Source organism: Podarcis cretensis, assembly GCF_951804945.1.
Source record: "Podarcis cretensis genome assembly, chromosome: 10".
Lineage (NCBI taxonomy): Eukaryota > Metazoa > Chordata > Lepidosauria > Squamata > Lacertidae > Podarcis > Podarcis cretensis.
The window spans coordinates 6,374,977-6,394,207 of NC_137179.1; the positions used below are offsets into that span (position 1 = coordinate 6,374,977).

General features: G+C 47.8%; 1 protein-coding gene and 1 long non-coding RNA gene across 2 annotated transcripts in view; both read right to left on the reverse strand.

Moving 5' to 3' along the window:
• The window catches only part of LOC307225326, a 325,653-nt gene extending 310,830 nt beyond the window's left edge, over positions 1-14,823 (reverse strand). The window contains exon 1 of the long non-coding RNA XR_013842888.1: positions 14,756-14,823. This is a non-coding gene — a long non-coding RNA (uncharacterized lncRNA). The remainder of the gene's footprint in view (positions 1-14,755) is intronic.
• A 33-nt stretch (positions 14,824-14,856) lies between these two features.
• Positions 14,857-19,231, reverse strand: part of LOC307224864 (uncharacterized protein) — a gene marked incomplete at its 5' end in the record, with an annotated part of 180,555 nt that continues 176,180 nt past the window's right edge. The window contains one exon of the mRNA XM_079992034.1: positions 14,857-15,013. Within this exon, the coding sequence (XP_079848160.1) occupies positions 15,006-15,013 (8 nt within the window). The 3' untranslated portion in view covers positions 14,857-15,005. The remainder of the gene's footprint in view (positions 15,014-19,231) is intronic.

Genomic DNA, 19,231 nt, shown 5'->3' on the forward strand with positions numbered 1-19,231 from the left:
TTTTTAAAAAGTCTCATGAAAATTCATCTGCATTTTAGTTCATATTACTCCTCATATTCACCTCTTTCCATGCAATCTTTTTTCTAATGTGCGCAATTTTTTTGCAAAGCAAAATGTCCCCTTCGTCTTCTTCTTTTTCTTCTTTGGCGATCACTCATAGCCGAGTAAGATTGTCTTCCATAAACACAGTTTTAACAATGAGTCCGTAAGTGACTATGGAGGCCAATTCTGGATCCACACGTCCTTCCACAGTGGGGACATTGGTTTCCAGGTGGGAGTTGATCACGGTGTGGATTTGCCAAGCGTGCCTTCCTCTTAGCATGTTTCTCCTTTGCATCCTGAGTTCGAGTGTCTTCCAAGCCCATGACACCTTTGGTAAAGGCTTAAAGGCTGTTCTCCAACTGGAGCACTCGCAGGCCAGTGTTTCCCAGTTGTCAGTGTTTATACTACATTTTTAAAGATTTGCCTTGAGACAGTCTTTAAACCCTAATATATTGTCCCCTAATATATTGTTCAAAAGGGACGTGGATGGCGCTGTGGGTTAAACCACAGAGCCTAGGACTTGACAATCAGAAGGTTGGCGGTTCGAATCCCTGCGACGGGGTGAGCTCCCGTTGCTTGGTCCCTGCTCCTGCCAACCTAGCAGTTCGAAAGCATGTCAAAGTGCAAGTAGATAAATAGGTACCACTCCAGCGGGAAGGTAAACAGTGTTTCCGTGCGCTGCTCCGGTTTGCCAGAAGCGGCTTAGTCATGCTGGCCACATGACCCAGAAGCTGTACGCCGGCTCCTTCGGCCAATAAAGCGAGATGAGTGCCGCAACCCCAGAGTCTGCCACGACTGGACCTAATGGTCAGGGGTCCCTTTACCTTTACCTTTACCTTTACCTTTACCTTTACCTTTACCTTTACCTTTACCTTTACCTTTACCTTAGACTTGCTAAAATGTGTCAGTCTGAATCGGATAAGTGCTGGAGATGCAATGAGGCTGGGGGTATCTTTTTTATCACATGTAGTGGACTTGTAAAAGGGCAAAAGAGTATTGGGCAATGATCCATAATGAATTGAAAAAAACGTTTAAAAGTGCCTTGTGGACCACAGTACAGATATAGCAACAGTTAAAAATATATATAAATTAAAACCTAGGTAAAAATCTTAGGTAAAACCCTTAGGTAAAAATCTATTGAAACCAGACATTGTAAGTTCATCTCATGGTAAGGTAAAAGGTCATGTGGACAGCATGACTAAGCCTGGCGAACCAGAGCACAGCGAACCCACAGCGCCACCTGCGTCCCAGGGGTCTCTTTACCTTTAATATTAGTTCTCACTAATATATACATTTTTAATGCCCACTATGCCATAACATAGGGACGCGGGTGGCGCTGTGGGTAAAACTACAGACCCTAGGACTTGCCAATCGCATGGTCAGCGGTTCGAATCCCCGCGGCAGGGTGAGCTCCCGTTGCTCGGTCCCAGCTCCTGCCCACCTAGCAGTTCGAAAGCACCCCTAAGTGCAAGTAGATAAATAGGGACCGCTTTATAGCGGGAAGGTAAACGGCCTTTCTGTGTGCTGCGCTGGTGCTGGTTCGCCAGATGCAGCTTGTCACGCTGGCCACGTGACCCGGACGTGTCTCCGGACAGCGCTGGCTCCCAGCCTCTAGAGTGAGATGAGCGCACAACCCTAGAGTCTGTCACGACTGGCCCGTACGGGCAGGGGTACCTTTACCTTTACCTTTATGCCATAACATATGCATTTTTTTTAGGTAGGTTGCTTGGCTGGAGAACCACATTTTGGTTTGTGTAGTTTAAATACAAACTGCACCCAGTTACTCCCCTCTCCCTAGTCTGTACTGCCACTGAGAGCATAACCTGCAAGAGTCTCAATGCTTTTCCATGCTGGAGAGGCACATTATTGCTGTGACGTAAGAGCTACCTCACGATGAGGCTCCCATCCTGAGGAACGCTGTGCAAAGATGCTATCTACATGCCAGACATGAAGGCTTCAGTCCAGAGATGATTTTGTCTGTGACATCAGTACGAGAGGATACTGTCCATTAAGGGAAAGAAAAGATTCAGAAACCCATCGTATCTATTTTATCACTCCTAATCAGCCTCAAGTGCAAATGAGAAAAGCTCTAGCCGGTATTTGTGAAGTGTTACTTTCTGCTTTCCTTTGCACCACATTCGCTCTACGCGGGGCTGCCCTTGAAGCTGTCCCAGAAACTCCAGCGGGTGCAGAATGCTGCAGCGAGGCTCCTCACAGGGTCCCTGCCATGGGAGCATATTCACCCAGTGCTTTTCAAGCTGCACTGGCTCCCGGTGGAGTACAGGGTCAGATTTAAGGTGCTGGTTTTGACCTTTAAAGCCCTTCACGGCCTAGGACCCTCATACCTACAGGACCGCCTCTCCCAGTATGCCTCACGGAGAGCCTCAAGGTCCATAAATAGCAACACCCTAGTGGTCCCGGGCACTAGGGAAGTCAGATTAGCCTCAACCAGAGCCAGGGCCTTTTCAACACTGGCCCCGGCCTGGTGGAACGCTCTGCCTCATGAGACCAGGGCCCTGCAGGATCTGATTTCTTTCCGCAGGGCCTGTAAGACAGAGTTGTTCCGCCTGGCCTTTGGCTTTGAACCAATTTGATTCCCTCCCTCCCTCTCTTTCCTTTTTCTTTTCCTTCTCCTCCTGCGATGAGGCTACATTTTAATATTTTAATGTTGTATTTTAATTTTGTTTTTAAGTCGTAATCATTCAACTTGTTTTTATGATTGCTTGTAAGCCGCTCTGAGCCCGGCCTTGGCTGGGGAGGGCGGGGTATAAAAATTATTATTATTATTATTATATGCCAGGTGTCGACAAACTATGGCCTGCGGGCTTTTTTTTGTCTTGCTCCGAAGGGCAGGACCTAACAAATGGATTCAAGTTACAAGAAAGGAGATTTCAACTAAACATCAGGGGGGGAAATTCTGTCAGTAAGAGCTGATGAACAGCAGAACAGACTCCCTTGGGAAGTGGTCAACTCTGAGGGTAAGAACTGTTTGACAGTGGAAGAGACTCCCTTGGGAGGTGGTGGAATCTTCTTCCTTGGAGTTTTTTAAGCAGAGGTTGGCTGGCCAGCTGCCATGGATGCTTTAGTTGAGATTCCTGAAATGCAGAGTTGGACTTGAGGACCTTTGGGGTCCCATCCAGCTCTATGATCCATTCCAGAGTTCCTCTTATGTCCCATCTTTCCTCCAGATCAGAGCCCAGGACAGCTTAACAACATGCAATATAAAAGGTATATTTATACGCTTCCGAGCACAACTCAAAGTTTTGGTGCTGACCTTTAAAGCCTTAAACGGCCTCGGTCCTATATACTTGAAGGAGCGTCTCCACCCCCATTGTTCAGCCCGGACACTGAAGTCCAACGCCGAGGGCCTTCAGGCAGTTCCCTCACTGCAACCAGTGAGGTTACAGGGAACCAGGCACAGGGCCTTCTCAGTAGTGGCACCCGGCCTGTGGAACGCCCTCCCACCAGATGTCAAAGAGAAAAACAACTACCAGACTTTTAAAAGACATTTGAAGGCAGCCCTGTTTAGGGAAGTTTTTAATGTTTGATGTTTTATCGTGTTTTTAACATTCTAGGGTGTATATGTGTGTGTGTGTGTGTGTGTGTGTGATGGAATAAAAGTACACATCCATTTAAACAAAAGAAACCCAGTAACACTGGGTCTGGACTCTAACCAAGGTCAACAGTGGCCTGAATAAGTGAATACAGTGGTACCTCGGGTTAAATACTTAATTCGTTCTGGAGATCGTTCTCAACCTGAAACTGTTCTTAACCTGAGGTACCACTTTAGCTAATGGGGCCTCCCGCTGCCGCTGCGTGATTTCTGTTCTCATCCTGAAGCAAAGTTCTTAACCCGAGGTACTATTTCTGGGTTAGCGGAGTCTGTAACCTGAAGCGTCTGTAACCCGAGGTACCACTGTATGTTTTCACCTGTTGCCTTAATACAGCAACATGGAGGGTTGTCATATCTCATACAGGAGAGACTTCCATCAATGGGGTGCCACCACCGAGTGTGCCCTGTCCTTGCGTCACTGCCTTGCTTCCCACGCTGACTGTTGAAAGCATGAGCAGGGACCCTCCGGCAGAGGCACGTGCCACTTCACTGCCTGCCTTTTGAAAACGCACAGAAACAACCCTTTTACGAAACGCTGCTTGTTTTAACAGCGTCTGCCTCCAAACCCCTACACTCATGCAGTTACTCAAATGTTGCTCATCATTGAGTCGGTTCTGAACGATCTGCTTGTTGTTTTAAAAGCATTTTTAAAAAATATTTTTTTGAGGTGGATGGCATTGCAAAAAAAAAAGGGAGGAGGTTCCTTTGGGAACGCTCATCAGCAGTGTCATCTTTTCTCTCTATGCATCATAAGGAAAGCAACTCTATACACAGAGGAGGTTTGCAGTTGTTTTAATCATTTTCTCAGGAGCAGCTTTTACCCTTGTGTGGACAGGCGGAGTCCCCCCAAACCCTGGGCGCCCCCCCCCATGTGGAATAACGACTCAAAGCAACGTGCTATGGGATTAAAATTGGCCACAACTTTATTATATTTCAGATGTGGGTAGACCTTGGCTCAGGCATTGGGCGTTTATCCCTCCCAGTCCCCCGCTGGGGATCTGGGGAACATCAGGGTTATCCAGTGTGTGGGGGGGGATTGGCTGGCTCTGGAGAACATATGTTCAAGCAGAGAGAGCCCACCCCCGTTACGCCCCCGTCGTCGCAGGGGTGAGCAATGACAACCTCTAGGCGTACGGCCAGAGCCTCCCCTCAAAACAACCCCTTTAACGGGGAACCCCTGGTATCGCCACCGCAAAGAGGAGAGGGGCGTGGGTCACCACTGCACGCCCCCTCCTCATTTAGGGAAGATTGACTAAAGGATTCCGCCCAAAGCCTGATACCGCCAAAGTTTTGCTACAGGAAAGGCAAACCTACCAATGCAGAGGAATTCCTTTCCAGCCCTTCAACAGCGACCCTGATGTAGCAGCGCCCGCGTACCTGTGGAGGAAAGGTTAACCTGCAAAAGAAGCCTTAACTGAGGGTGGGTGGGGGGGGGAAGAGAAGCTCTGGAGCCAAGTGAAGATTCCCAGGTAAGATTCTCCCTCTGTTGTGTGGGCAGGTAGTCCCTCCCCCTACCTGGCCTGGTCACCTTGGCAACGCCTCTCCAGGCGGGATTGGGCAACTGGCTGAGGTAGGCGGAGACCTCCAGGTATCCCACCTGAGGGGAGGCGAAGCCAAGCCTGTGGTTAAGGGGCCGCTTAGGGTCCAGGAGGCTGTGCACAACCATGCAAAGGGTGCCCCCCATTTAATGTGGGGAGTGGTCATTTCCTGTCTAACTAACATTTGTCTGGCACGTGGACCATGTGGCCTGGTCCATTACGGTGAAGGGGCGCAGCCCCTCTACACTCTGCTTGGCTCAGCCATCCCTGGCCTTGTTGCTGGCATCTGTCTGTTTCGAGAGGCAATGGAGTGCGCCTCCAGGGGTGAAGTCAAACCGCTGCGTTATTAACATCCAAGTGGCTTCCCTGGGACGCAAGCCTGGGCTGTGTGTCTGGAGGTCCTGGACTTCTCCATCACAGAGCTATAGCACTTCCCTCTGGGAAGTGAAAGGGATGCAGGTGGCGCTGTGGGTTAAACCACAGAGCCTAGGACTTGCCGATCAGAAGGTCGGCGGTTCGAATCCCCACGATGGGGTGAGCTCCCGTTGCTCGGTCCCTGCTCCTGCCAACCTAGCAGTTCAAAAGCATGTCAAAGTGCAAGTAGATAAATAGGTACCACTCCGTCGGGAAGGTAAATGGCGTTTCTGTGTGCTGCTCTGGTTTGCCAGAAGCAGCTTAGTCATGCTGGCCACATGACCCGGAAGCTGTACGCTGGCTCCCTCAGCCAGTAAAGCGAGATGAGCGCCGCAACCCCAGAGTCGGACACGGCTGGACCTAATGGTCAGGGGTCCCTTTACCTTTACCTTTACCTTTACCGTACTGGGAAGTGAACAGGGTGATAATGAGACTTGCAGCTACTTTAAAAATAAAAAATAAAAATAAAAATGGGCAGTGTAAGCACACTAGAAAAAACGAAGCATGAAGGACATCACTTGAAGTTTCCCGCTTTCAATAAAAAACCAGAGGCATTTCTCTTAGGTTTAATTGGAGAGGAAATACGTAAAAGAGATGTAAACATGTTTATGTATGCCACAACGGCTGCAAGGACAATTCTGGCTCAGAAATGGAAGCAGCAGGAACTCCCAACACTGGAAGACGGGCAGGTTAAGATGGTGGAGTACGCAGAGATGGCCAAGTTGATGGGGAAGAATCAGCGCGACGAACTGTTTCAAAAGGACTGGAGCAAATTTATATCTTTACATGAAAGAAAATTGTAAACAACTGAAAACGTTTATAGGTTTGAGCTGAAATGTTTTGCAATGTAAATATAAGGAACCGATTTACCGATAATAAGGTGCAATATTATAATATGATAAAAGGTAAATAAGTGATTTTAGAAAAGCGAAGAATATGGAAAGGTATGCGGAAGTCAGAAAGAGAGAGGGAAGGAGGCTGATGCTCTTATAGAGTAATGTATTAAGTTATAGAATTATGTAACAAAATGTGATTATGATAAAAGTGCAAAATTTAATAAAAATTATTTTTTTAAAAATAAAAATAAAGTTTCCCGCTAGAACAGGCATAGACTGTGGGCTGGAGAATGACTTTCACCAGTCGCTTCTGACACATATAAAACGAGAGAAAGTTCCACAGATCCACTTCCCAGCTAGGGAGGTGGTGGGGTTGTGGGCTTCATGCCCCTCCCCACACTCGCAGGGGCTGGCTCCAGCCCCATGCGATAGCAGGGAATCCTCGGCCGCGTCATACCCCGTGCCAGCCAATCGGCGGGTGCGAGGGGCGTGGCCTCGCCTACTTAGGTCTGGCGCGGCCAAGGACCTCCCTCTTTCCCGCGCTGCAGCTGACCCTGTTTTCCCTCCCTCCCACCCGTTAGGCTAGGTTCTCTGACGTTGCTATAAACCTCTGTTGGTCGCTGTCAAGGGGCCTGGTAGGAATTTTTTCCGATTGGCTCCAGCCATTTGGTTTTCACCTACCTCATAGCAAACCGTCACAACTCCTCGGTATTGGCGGTTAGGCATTGGTGAGGGTACAGTCTATTGTTATGCAGATGAAGGGGGAGAGCCATCACCTTCTCCCAAATAAAGAGTAGTCCAGTAAAGGATTTTGGGGGGCGTGGCGTTGTCCTAAGCCTGTGGAGGTGTGGGCCCATGGTGAGGCATCTAATCATAAGCCTGCATTTTTATCAAAGCTTATATTTTTGATTAAGGCCTGTATATTAAGATGAGCTTAAAGATTTTCAAATGTTTCATGCCAGGCAGAAGACCAGCTGCCTAAGAACCTTGGCAATGTTTATTCTCCTGGACAAGGGGGCCTCCGATTTATAGCAGAAAACAATTCTCAATGTCGTAAAAAGGGAATTACAGGCTGAGAGCCAAGGTTACACTGACCCTACATATTACAGAAGATAAAAAAAGAGATAAACATAATTAAGAGTGGGTAAATAGTAAAATAAAACCATGTGCCTCCCATTAAACTTGAGCCATATTTTCCTAAGGTTAAAAGGCCAAGAGCATCTGGCTGGCAGAAAGGAAGAGAGTATTTTGGGAAGTCTTTTTCTAAAGTTGTTTCTTTCTTAAACTGAGATCCTTTTAAGATTTCTTTTCCTTTTAAAAGGTTATTTATGTTATGTATTAAATATATTGGCTTAAATGTAATTATGCAAAGGATTTAGAAACTAAGAAATGTTAAATCCTTATGCTAGATTCTTATTACATATAGTTGGAAGAGATCACAGGGGCCATCAGCCACCAGCCCAGCCCCCCTGCCAAGCAGGAAACATCATTAGAGCACACATATGGTTGTCAGGCCTTTGTTTAAAGACCTCCAAGAGAAGGAGATCTTTCAATGATGATGTGAACTCAAGATCCTTGACATCTGTTTAAGATAAAAATTTAAGATTAACCATTTGTTTTGGAGGGCAATGGGGCAAGGAGGGCAAGAGGTGAGCTGGTAATTAAGGTTCCTTGTTGAGACACATGTAAGATATATTACTACTTATTTGTCATTTATAGATAGAAGAATATATAGCTTTTTGTTTCCCATAAAAGGGCAAAAGGAAATGGGTGTATCTTTTGTGATTGGTTCTAGCAAACAGCCAATAGGAATTTCAACCAGGCTGATTGGACAGAGGCAGCCACAGGAGGAGCAAGGGGGCTGGATTAAGGAAATATAAGTGCTGGCCAGAATGGCAGGAGGGCAGGCCAGAGCTTGGTAACCATATACCACTGTGCCTCATATTTATTTGTCCGACAAATAAATTATTATTTTAATTTCTCTATTGCTGCGTTGAATATTTCATTCCAGCTAAGCGTTAACCACAAGCAGGGTGCTACAACAGCACGGGGGAGGTCCTAGTTGACGTGCCTCAGCAGGACTCCTCCCACTGGTGGTTAACCCTCACCGGCCAGGCCGGTTAGTTGTAGGACCAATGCCTAAGCCAATACCGCTCAATTCCTGTAATCAATAAAGTTGTGGCCTAATTTGACCCATTAACTCGAATTCTTGTGTCCTGCGTCTTTATTTCTATGGGGGGAGGCGGGAACTCGCCATGCAACATCCGAGTTGCATCTGGAAGGGCCTGTATTCCTGATACAGTCACTCAGAAAAGGATGGTGCATCTGTTTCTGGTTTAGCACACGCACACAAATAAACACACACACGTCAGTTGTACAGTGTATTTTTTATTATTGTAAAAAAAGCCAATATGATTTCCAGCTAGGCTTTTTCAAGCAGCGAATGTGTCAGGACAGGAGATGGAAACGACCTTTCATAACGCTCCATTGTCAGACGACGGCACCTGCAATATTAGGGGGCCATTACCAGAAAATTACTTATGAGGCGCAAGTGCCCATCTCTATAGTAGGGGGCAGCTGGAGTCATTTTGCCCACACATTCTGTTATTCTTCCTGTGAGCATCAGAGGCTGGCACAGAAACAGATGATGTTTACCTTCCGGCCCAACATATTCATACACTGTGAGGAGTTGGGGTTGGACTAGATGACCCTAGGAGGTGCCCCTTCCAACTCCACAATTCTATGATTGGCTTTCAGAAGGTGTTCCCTTCCCTTCTAATGCTACCTGCATAACATATAGACCAGCCTGTGCATTAAGATCTATGTAGGGGTTGAGGGGGTTGGGACGCCCCCCTGAAATTTGTTACGTGGGGGCCCAAAGCAGGGCCTCCTTGGTAGTGGCTCCATGACATTGGAACTCCCTCCCTTTTGAGATATGGGCTGGTATTGGCTCCAGTGTGTTTTTAAGGCCACCTGAAGACACACATTTTCACTGATGTATGGATTTGCGGCAACAAAGGTCCGTATAGTTAAAGCTATGGTTTTCCCAGTATGGAAGTGAGAGCTGGACCATCAAGAAGGCTGATCGCCAAAGAATGGATGCTCTTGAATTATGGTGCTGGAGGAGACTCTTGAGAGTCCCATGGACCGCAAGAAGATCAAACCTCTCCATTCTGAAGGAAATCAGCCCTGAGTGCTCACTGGAAGGACAGATCCTGAAGCTGAGGCTCCAATATTTTGGCCACCTCATGAGAAGAGAAGACTCCCTGGAAAAGAATCTGATGTTGGGAAAGATGGAGGGCACAAGGAGAAGGGGACGACAGAGGACGAGATGGTGGGACAGTGTTCTCGAAGCTACCAGTATGAGTTTGACCAAACTGCGGGAGGCAGTGGAAGACAGGAGGGTCTGGCGTGCTCTGGTCCAGGGGGTCACGAAGAGTCGGACACGACTAAACGACTAAACAACAACAACAGCTGTTTCTTCTTGGGCTAGTTTTCTGGCTGTTAGGGTGAACTTGTTGTTGCTGTTGTTACTATTATTATTAACATTAATATGAACATTATTAAGGTCAGGCACCAAGCCCATTGTCAGACCTATTCTGCATTACAAAAGATGTCTGCAGACATGACATGGAGGCTGGCAACATCAACTCCCTTGCAGACAACCGCAGTGCCTGGAGACAGACAATCAGGTTGTACATCCGCAGCAGTGACCAGAGGAGGAATGACCGCTGGGAAGAACGCAGAGAGAAGAAACGCCCTGGTGCATCTGCAGCAGCACAGCCAGATGCCTTCCTCTGCCGCAGCTGCAACAAAACATGTCTCTCCTGTACCGGTTTCTACTGCCACAACAGGTGCCGTAACTCCCCAATGGAAAGGCGCATTTCCTCCATTCTCTCTTGAGATAATAATAATAACAACAATAATACAATTTTATTTATTGTATTATTGTATAATTTTATTGGAAGGAGGGAGAGAGAGAGAAAGAAAGAAAGAAGGACTGGACTTGTCCAAGCATCTCATGGCAGCGGATATTTCTTCGTCATCCTGACAAGAGAAAACGAATTGCTTGAATATGAGTCTCAGACAGCCTGACGTGGTAATTTGATAATGAGAGAGTCGGCATAGTGGCAGGCAAGGCTGAGAGGGCAGCATGATGGAGCGAGAGCCGTACAAGTAGGTGACAGTTTCTTCGCTGTGGTGAGAGCATCAGGGATGTTAGAGCAGCTCGTGTCTCCATCTGCAGTGGCAAGCCAACCTCCTCATTGACGGATCACAGCAGACTTATTATTATTTAATAAGAATAAGAATAAGAATAATTTATTATTTATACCCCACCCAGCTGGCTGGGTTTCCCCACCCACTCTGGGCGGCTTCCAACAAAGTATTAAAATACAGTGGTCTGTTAAACATTAAAAGTTTCCCTAAATAGGGCTGCCTTCAGATGTCTTCTAAAAGTCTGGTAGTTGTTCTTCTCTTTGACATCTGGTGGGAGGGCGTTCCACAGGGCGGGTGCCACCACCGAGAAGGCCCTCTGCCTGGTTCCCTGTAACTTGGCTTCTTGCAGCAAGGGAACTGCCAGAAGGCCCTTGGCGCTGGACCTCAGTGTCCGGGCAGAACGATGGGGGTGGAGACGTTCCTTCAGGTATACTGGACCGAGGCCGTTTAAATTTGTATACCAGCCTATGACAACAAGTTCCCTTGCAACTCTACAATTCCATGATTGTATGAACTGCTGTGCCTTGTAGTGGGTCAGTTTGCACACAAACACTCTCCTGAGAAACAGCAGTAAACGGAGATAGAAATCAACACCCTGAGAAGTCTCCCCCTCCATGTTGCCACGACAGAGGGAGACTGGTGGAATTGGACCTTGCTTCAGCAAGGCGTGCCTTTGTCAGATCTCTGAAGAGGCAGTGTCCATTGCAGTCTCTGCGGAATGAAAACCATCTCCGCCGAACACCTCCTGCCCTCTGCATTGTGATCCTTGAGAGCCCTACCAAGCAATTGAATCAACCTGAAAAAACTCAATTACGGTGGCCTGACATTTCCAGGGAAACACAGTAAATGGAGGAACCAGCAGATGCATTCCCGTAACGCTCTGGCCGTTGAGATAGCAAATCAATCCTATAAACGTTTCATATTCGATATATTTCTCGTGGATCAGGGTGTCAGCTAGAACCTCGGGGATTTGTGTGCATTTAATAGATCGGGCGTCAGGAGTGATCCAAGAACAGGTAATTAAGCAGGAGGAAATGGTCGGTTGGTGCGTGTGGTGAGCTTGCATGCCTATGTTTAGACGTGCTCTCCACGCTCATCTTCTGCACAGACCTGGGAGCTTATAACCTCTATGTGGGGTGACCTTTGAGGTTGGTCCTGAGCATAGCTGTCAACTTACAGATTTGAAAATAAGGGACCAGCAGCCTCAAAAATCAGAGATCAACAGCCAAAATAAGGGATTTTCCAGGCACAGGTATGTTCAGCTTCTGAGCCCCTCTGAGCCAAAGGCACAAAGCCCAGCCAGCAGCCAAACGAAGCCTCAAGCGGTGGTTCCCACAGCGCAGCAACCCAGCAAGGGGGATGCAGCAAGGAAAACCACCGTCACCTCTCCGCTGGGAAGCGCTGAGCAAAGGCGAGTCCCCAGGCAAGGCGGCCGATTTGATCAGCACAAGGCATGCAAGCTCCACCCCCCAGTCATTCTCAGACTCCTTATTGGGTGAGCAACACAGCCAAGCAACACAGTTGGAGCCTCTCTCCTCCCTGGCCGGCAGGGAGGGAGGGAGAGGAGCTGCTTCCTCTGGAACCCAGGAAATTTAAGGGACATCATCAATAAGGGACAGCAACGGGACACGGCGCTGGGATAAGGGACTTTCCCGCCAAATAAGGGACGGTTGACAGCTATGGCTCCGGAGCCTGCCGATGGTGCAGAACGTGGCATCTAGGTTGTTTGTGGGAGCAAATGACTGCCAGCATATACCCTGCCAGCGGGATTTGCACTGTTGGCTATCGGGCCAAATTCAAGGTGTTGGCATTAACATACAAGACCCTATGCAGCTCTGACCCAGGTTACCTGAGAGACAGTTTTATCCCTTATATACCTGTTACGGAAATTACAGGCGGGGTGGCACATCTTTAAAGTTGTTAAATGTTACAAATATTATGCCTGAATGTATCCTTTCAACTTGACAGCTCAGGGAAGCTTTAAAAATAATATAAAATCAACTCCTTTGCCAGTTTCCTCCATTCCAAAGCTATTTTCCACTTAAAAAAGGACTCCAGGAAGTGCCCAGAGGTGACAATTGCTGAGCTGAGTGTTGGCCAAGGAAAGCCTAATCCCATCACCAGACTTGCCAAGAGGTCCAGACATGCAAAGGAAGTTCTATTGTACTTTGGGTGGTGGGACTTCAGAGGTGTTTGCCGATGCTAATCTTATACCTGAGTCTTGCCCTGAAATGTCCACTTATGCTAATCTTGTACCAAGGACTTGTCTGGACATGTTTGGCAAGGCTGAATTAGTGTAACCCCTGTCTACCCCTCCCCATTTTGTGACATCTCAGTGATGTAACAATGATACTGTACAAACTGTATTCTGGGATATGGTGGGAAAGTTTTAAAAGTCTTTGTCACCCCATCCTCTGGGTTCAAAATTCCTCTTTGAACCTGTTGCTCAATAAACTTTGGTCTACAGCTATTTGCTCCGGTTGGTGGCTGGACTCCTTCCTTTACATTGGTGCCTCGCAAGACGAAAACAATCCGTTCTGCGAGTCTCTTCATCTTGCGGTTTTTTCGTCTTGCAAAGCAACCCTATTAGCGGCTTAGCGGATTAGCGCTATTAGCGGCTTGGCGGCTATTAGCAGCTAAGCGGCTAAGCGGCTATTAGCGGCTTAGAAAAAGGGAGAAAAAATAATAAAAAATCGCAAGACTCGCAAGACGTTTTTGTCTTGCGAAGCAAGACCATAGGAAAATTCGTCTTGCGAAGCGCCTCAAAAACGGAAAACCCTTTTGTCTAGCGGGTTTTTCATCTTGCGAGGCATTCGTCTTGCGGGGCACCACTGTATTCCACAGGGACCCGAGGGCTCTGCCCGGCAAGCTGGGTGACTGAGCAGCCTGGCACACCTAGATTTTTCCGTAACATACCCATTCTGCCGGAAAGCTTCTTTTACAACTTCTAAAAATATCAGAAGACTACCCCGCAGGAACCCGGGGCAGGGGACTGTGTGGTGTGCTCAGGTCCTGTTGGGGCATCTGATTGGCCACTGTGAAAACAGGTTGCTGCGCTAGACGGGACTTTGATCTCAACCGGCCCATCTCTTCTAATGTCCTTATGGACGTTGTGATAGGAATTTTATGGTCTTAGACATATGTTAAATGTTCATAAGTGTACCAACCAAGCACATACAGTGGTGCCCTGCAAGACGAACGCCTCGCGAGACGGAAAACCCGCTAGACAAAAGGGTTTTCCGTTTTGGAGGCGCTTCGCAAAACGAATTTCCCTATGGGCTTGCTTCGCAAGACGAAATGTCTTGCGAGTTTTTCCGACTTTTTTCCCCTCCCCCCCTTTTTCTAAGCCGCTAAGCCGCTTATCAGCTGATCCGCTAAGCCGCTAAAAGCTGCTAAAAGCCACTAAGCCGCTAATAGCGCTAATCCGCTAAGCCGTCAATGGGCTTGCTTTGCAAGACGAAAAAACCGTTAGACGAAGAGACTCGCGGAACGGATTCTTTTCGTCTTGCAAGGCACCACTGTACATAGATCAGCACAGGAAGACCGACCTGGAACCATTTTGATTCCCAAACTGTCCCAAACTGACCAAATGTTTTCTCTGCAAGGTCAAAGGAAAATGGAAAAGCCTCCCCATTGTCTTTTCCTTCACAAATCCTGTCTTAAGGGTATGTCTGTGTTTGAACAGGGTGTGAGCCTGTGACCTGGCCCAGGAACTAAGTATTTATCATTACAAAAGACTAGCCAGGCTCCCCAGGAAATCCAATCAAGTAACCTGCCAGACAGGAGATAAACAACAACAGGAGAAAAACAATATTCAAATTTCTGTTTTAAGAGTGCCTTTTCTGTGACGTAGGTGTGATGTATCTGAGGGGTGGTCTTAGGTTACACCCCTTCTGTGATGTATGTATCATGTTTCTGGGGGTGGTCTTGAGCTACAGGGTGCCTTGCAAGCCATTTTTCTAGGTCCCTCCTCTCTCCTGCGTGTGAGGTGAGCACCCTGTTGCAACAGATCAATAAAGATCAAGCTTACTAGCTGCTTTGCTTCTCAATATTCTCTGTTTGGCCTCTGTTATTCTCTCCTACCAATAGGGAACCCATGTAAGGACTCTATATGGGCTCTTGGATACCCCATAAGGGAAAAGGGCAATTTTTGTTTACAACAACGTTACCATCTTCCAAGCAAAGAAACGGAAACTCCTTTCCCAATTGATTTATTTCTCCCCCAAGTGGTATCTCCCTTGTTCACAGAACAGGTAAGTGGCATAAAAACAAAATCCGGCCTTTGTCCAACTATCCCAAATGTACAGTCCTGGTTGGTGCTGCTTCCTCGTTCCCATCAACCGGTCATCGTCCTGTGGCAGATTTCCAGAAGGGAAGGGAAACAAAAGAAAACAAGAGCATATCTGAGACCAGCTAGAAGAGAGGCCTTTCATTGCTTGAACATCTAGGGATGAGAAGCATCGCTGAATCCTTACGGAACAACTCAGTCCCCACCTACAATGATATCTGCAATGCATTCGGGGCTGACAATACAGTGGTGCCTCGCAAGACGAAAAGAATCCGTTCCGCGATTCTCTTCGTCCAGCGGTTTTTTCGTCTTGCGAAGCAAGCCCATTGATGGCTTAGCAGATTAGCGCTATTAGCGGCTTAGCGGCTTTTAGCAGCTTTTAGCAGCTTTTAGCAGCTTAGCGGATAAGCAGATAAGCGGCTTAGAAAAAGGGGGGGGGGAGAGAAAAAAAAGTTGGAAAAACTCGCAAGACATCTTTGTCTTGCGAAGCAAGCCCATAGGGAAATTTGTCTTGCGAAGCGCCCGAAAAACGGAAAACTCTTTCGTCTAGCGGGTTTTCGTCTTGCGAGGCATTTGTCTTGCGGGGCACCACTGTATACTTTTAGGGGTGCTAAGGGATGCGGGTGGCGCTTGCGGGATGTTAAAAACGTATTGCAGCCAAATACAACATTCCTACAATGCACATGGTGGGGAATGCTTTGTATCACTCAGGAGAAAACTTGATAGTTCCTCCTGGGCTTGGACAGACTTTCTTTGCATGTGACTTAATGTGGGTGTGGCCTGTTTTTGGACAGAGGAGCACACGGCCTCCGTGTTCTGCTCTTCTTGTACAGTGGTACCTCGGGTTACATACGCTTCAGGTTACATACGCTTCAGGTTACAGACTCTGCTAACCCAGAAATAGTGCTTCAGATTCAGAACTTTGCTTCAGGATGAGAACAGAAATCGTGCTCCGGTGGCACGGCAGCAGCAGGAAGCCCCATTAGCTAAAGTGGTGCTTCAGGGTAAGAACAGTTTCAGGTTAAGAACGGACCTCTGGAATGAATTAAGTACTTAACCCAAGGTACCACTGTACTTCATTTTGCGTTCCTAAGAGTTAGGAGAAGTGACTGCTGAGTCACAGTCATTTGAGAATATTTCCCTTACGGATAGTTCAGATATATGTTGTTCTGTAAATTAAGTCTGCCTTCAGGGATCTTATTGTGAACTGGATGATTGTAAGTAAACTAGTTTTATGTTAACTTTAATCAGATGGTCGTGTCTATTCTTTTAGGAGGGATATAAAAAGGGAAACCAGGAATCCTAAATAGTGAGGCTCAGATGAGCCTGCAACTAGCTAACCGCTGCGTAATTTAAAAGGGGGATTGTTTAACAACTCTGCTAAGTTATAGAACTTGCTGGTGCAAATTAGGATGGATATCTTAAAATAATATATCCTCCTTCCCTCCCTAAACATCCCCACAGAGCTGTGGTCTAAACCACTGAGCCTCTTGGGATTGCTGATCAGAAGGTTGGCAGTTCGAATCCTCGCAACGGGGTGAGCTCCCGTTGCTCTGTCCCAGCTCCTGCCTACCTAGCAGTTTGAAAGCACACCAGCACAAGTAGATAAATAGGTACCACTGTGGCGGGAAGGTAAACCTGCATTTCTGTGTGCTCTGGTTTCCCTCATGGTGTTTCGTTGCACCAGAAGCAGTTTAGTCCTGCTGGCCACATGACCTGGAAATCTGTCTGTGGAGAAATGCTGGCTCCATTGGCCTGAAAGCAATATGAGCGTCGCAATCACCTAGTCACCTTTGACCGGACTTAACACCCCGGGGGTCTTTGACCTTGACCTACACCTGAGGATTCCTGGTCCAGAACCATAACATCAGGTTGCAACAACAGGCCGGGTCCCCAAGCCAACTCTGATGGAACAAGGTGTTACGATATGGATGCAATGCAGGTGCAAAGTGCTAGCTTGAAAAGTAAACATGATGGGAATGTTGGGACTGCCCGTGGGAATCAGAGGGACAGTCTATTCACAGTGCGAAGCACCGGAATTAGCTCAGAGTGTAATATGAGCTCTTCCGTTTATTCCTGTCCGGGAAGTGTAGGAAGTTTTTGTCTCTGGACTGCTGGAGCTTGAAGAGAGCAGTCATGTTTTTTGTAATGCTGTAAAGACAGAAATAAAGGCATGTAAATACGTTCCTGTCTATCTCTTTCCCCTGCCAGGGGGCAGGAAAGAGGGGTGTGTTCTTCTCACGCTGAGAAGGATCGCCTATTGCGACCTAGCCTGGATCTTGCTGGGGAATGCAGCCAGGGAGGTCAACAGGGAATCATGCCGGGTGCCTGGGAGAGTTGCCAGTTTCTCCTGATAAAGGATTGATTTCCGACACAAGGCACGCTGCCTCATTTTACAGTCCTGATCGGCAAGCCCAAGATGCTCAGTGGTTTAGACCACAGCGCCACCTGCGTCCCTCTAAAGAAAAGGGCCTGTGGCTCAGTGGTTGGGCTTCTGCCTTTCTTGCAGTGGGTCCCGGGTAGGGGTAGGAAAAGACTCCCTGCCTTACCCAGGAATTAAAGGCAGCAAAGGAAACTGGATTGATTCGTGTGAGGGACCGAGGGGGTCCAGGCTGTCCAAAGATAGTAGTGTTGGAGAAGCAAATGTCACTGGCAGAAGTAACATTGGAAATTGGGACTCAGTAGAAGAAGGGAGGTGTGTGGGACGTGGGTGGCACTGTGGTCTAAACCACAGAGCCTAGGGCTTGCCGATCAGAAGCTCGGTGGTTCGAATCCCGGCGACGGGGTGAGCTCCCGTTGCTCAGTCCCAGCTCCTGCCAACCTAGCAGTTTGAAAGCACGCCAGTGCAAGTAGATAAATAGGTACCACTTTGGCAGGAAGGTAAACAGTGTTTTCGTGCACTCTGGCACTCGTCACTGTCCTCCGTGCGCCAGTAGCGGTTTAGTCCTGCTGGCCACATGACTTGGAAAGCTGTCTGTGGACAAACGCTGGCTCCCTTGGCCTGAAAGTGAGATGAGCGCTGCAACCCCATAGTCGCATTTGCCTGGACTTAACAATCCAGGGGTCCTTTACCTTTAGGGGTGCTGCACACAGAGGGTGTCTTGTGTGATATGTAATTGACATGATGGTAGCGCACAGGGGGTGGGTTTCTACTGGACCACCCACACATTATTCTGCATTATTATATTTTCTGCAATGCTTCCCCAGTGTTACTGCATCATTGCAATCTGGACAGGTGGTACGGTGAGACAAGAACCGTACCTTGGAATGTGTGCAGGATGAAAAGCTACAGGATCCCAGCAGGAAATTACAGCTGGAAACTAACCTCTATTGCATATTGAACTCTTCAACTTTCAAACTCCAAAAATGAGGGGTGCTCAGAAGTTGTAACTTGGGAAATTCAATGGCCAGGGCTGAAAGGAGCTGGAATCCAATGATACTAGGAAAACTGCAGGTTTCCTGTTTTTGGATTAGGCCACGAGTAGGCAAACTAAGGCCCAGGGGGCTGGATCCGGCCCAATCGCCTTCTAAATCCCGTCTGCAGAAGGTATGGGAATCAGCGTGTTTTTACTTGAGTAGAATGTGTGTTTTTATTTAAAATGCATTTCTGGGTTATTTGTGGGGCATAGGAATTCATTCTTTTTTATTTTTATTTCTCAAAATATAGTCAGGCCCCCCACAAGGTCTGAGGGACAGTGGACCGGCCCGCTGCCGAATAAGTTTGCTGACCCCTGGATTAGGCAGACCCACAATCTGCTCTCGGGGGGGGGGGTGTCTCTTCTTCTTTTGTATTCGGGTCACAACATTTAGGAGGCAGCTCCTAATCAATCATGAAGTGGTTTCCCCACAAGTGTTGCCCCTTCACCAAATTTTGCCCAGAGTGAAAAACAAAGGGGCATGAGAGGACCTGTCAGGATTTGGAGCGATATACAGTGGTACCTCGGGTTAAGTACTTAATTCGTTCCGGAGGTCCGTTCTTAACCTGAAACTGTTCTTAACCAGAAGCACCACTTTAGCTAATGGGGCCTCCCACTGCTGCCGCGCCACCGCCGCGCGATTTCTGTTCTCATCCTGAAGCAAAGTTCTTAACCCGAGGTACTATTTCTGGGTTAGCAGAGTCTGTAACCTGAAGCGTATGTAACCTGAAGCGTAAGTAAGCCAAGGTACCACTGTATATGCACACGGGACTTGGGTGGCGCTGTGGGTTAAACCACCGATCAGAAGGTCGGCGGTTCAAATCCCCACAACGGGGTGAGCTCCCGTTGCTCGGTCCCTGCTCCTG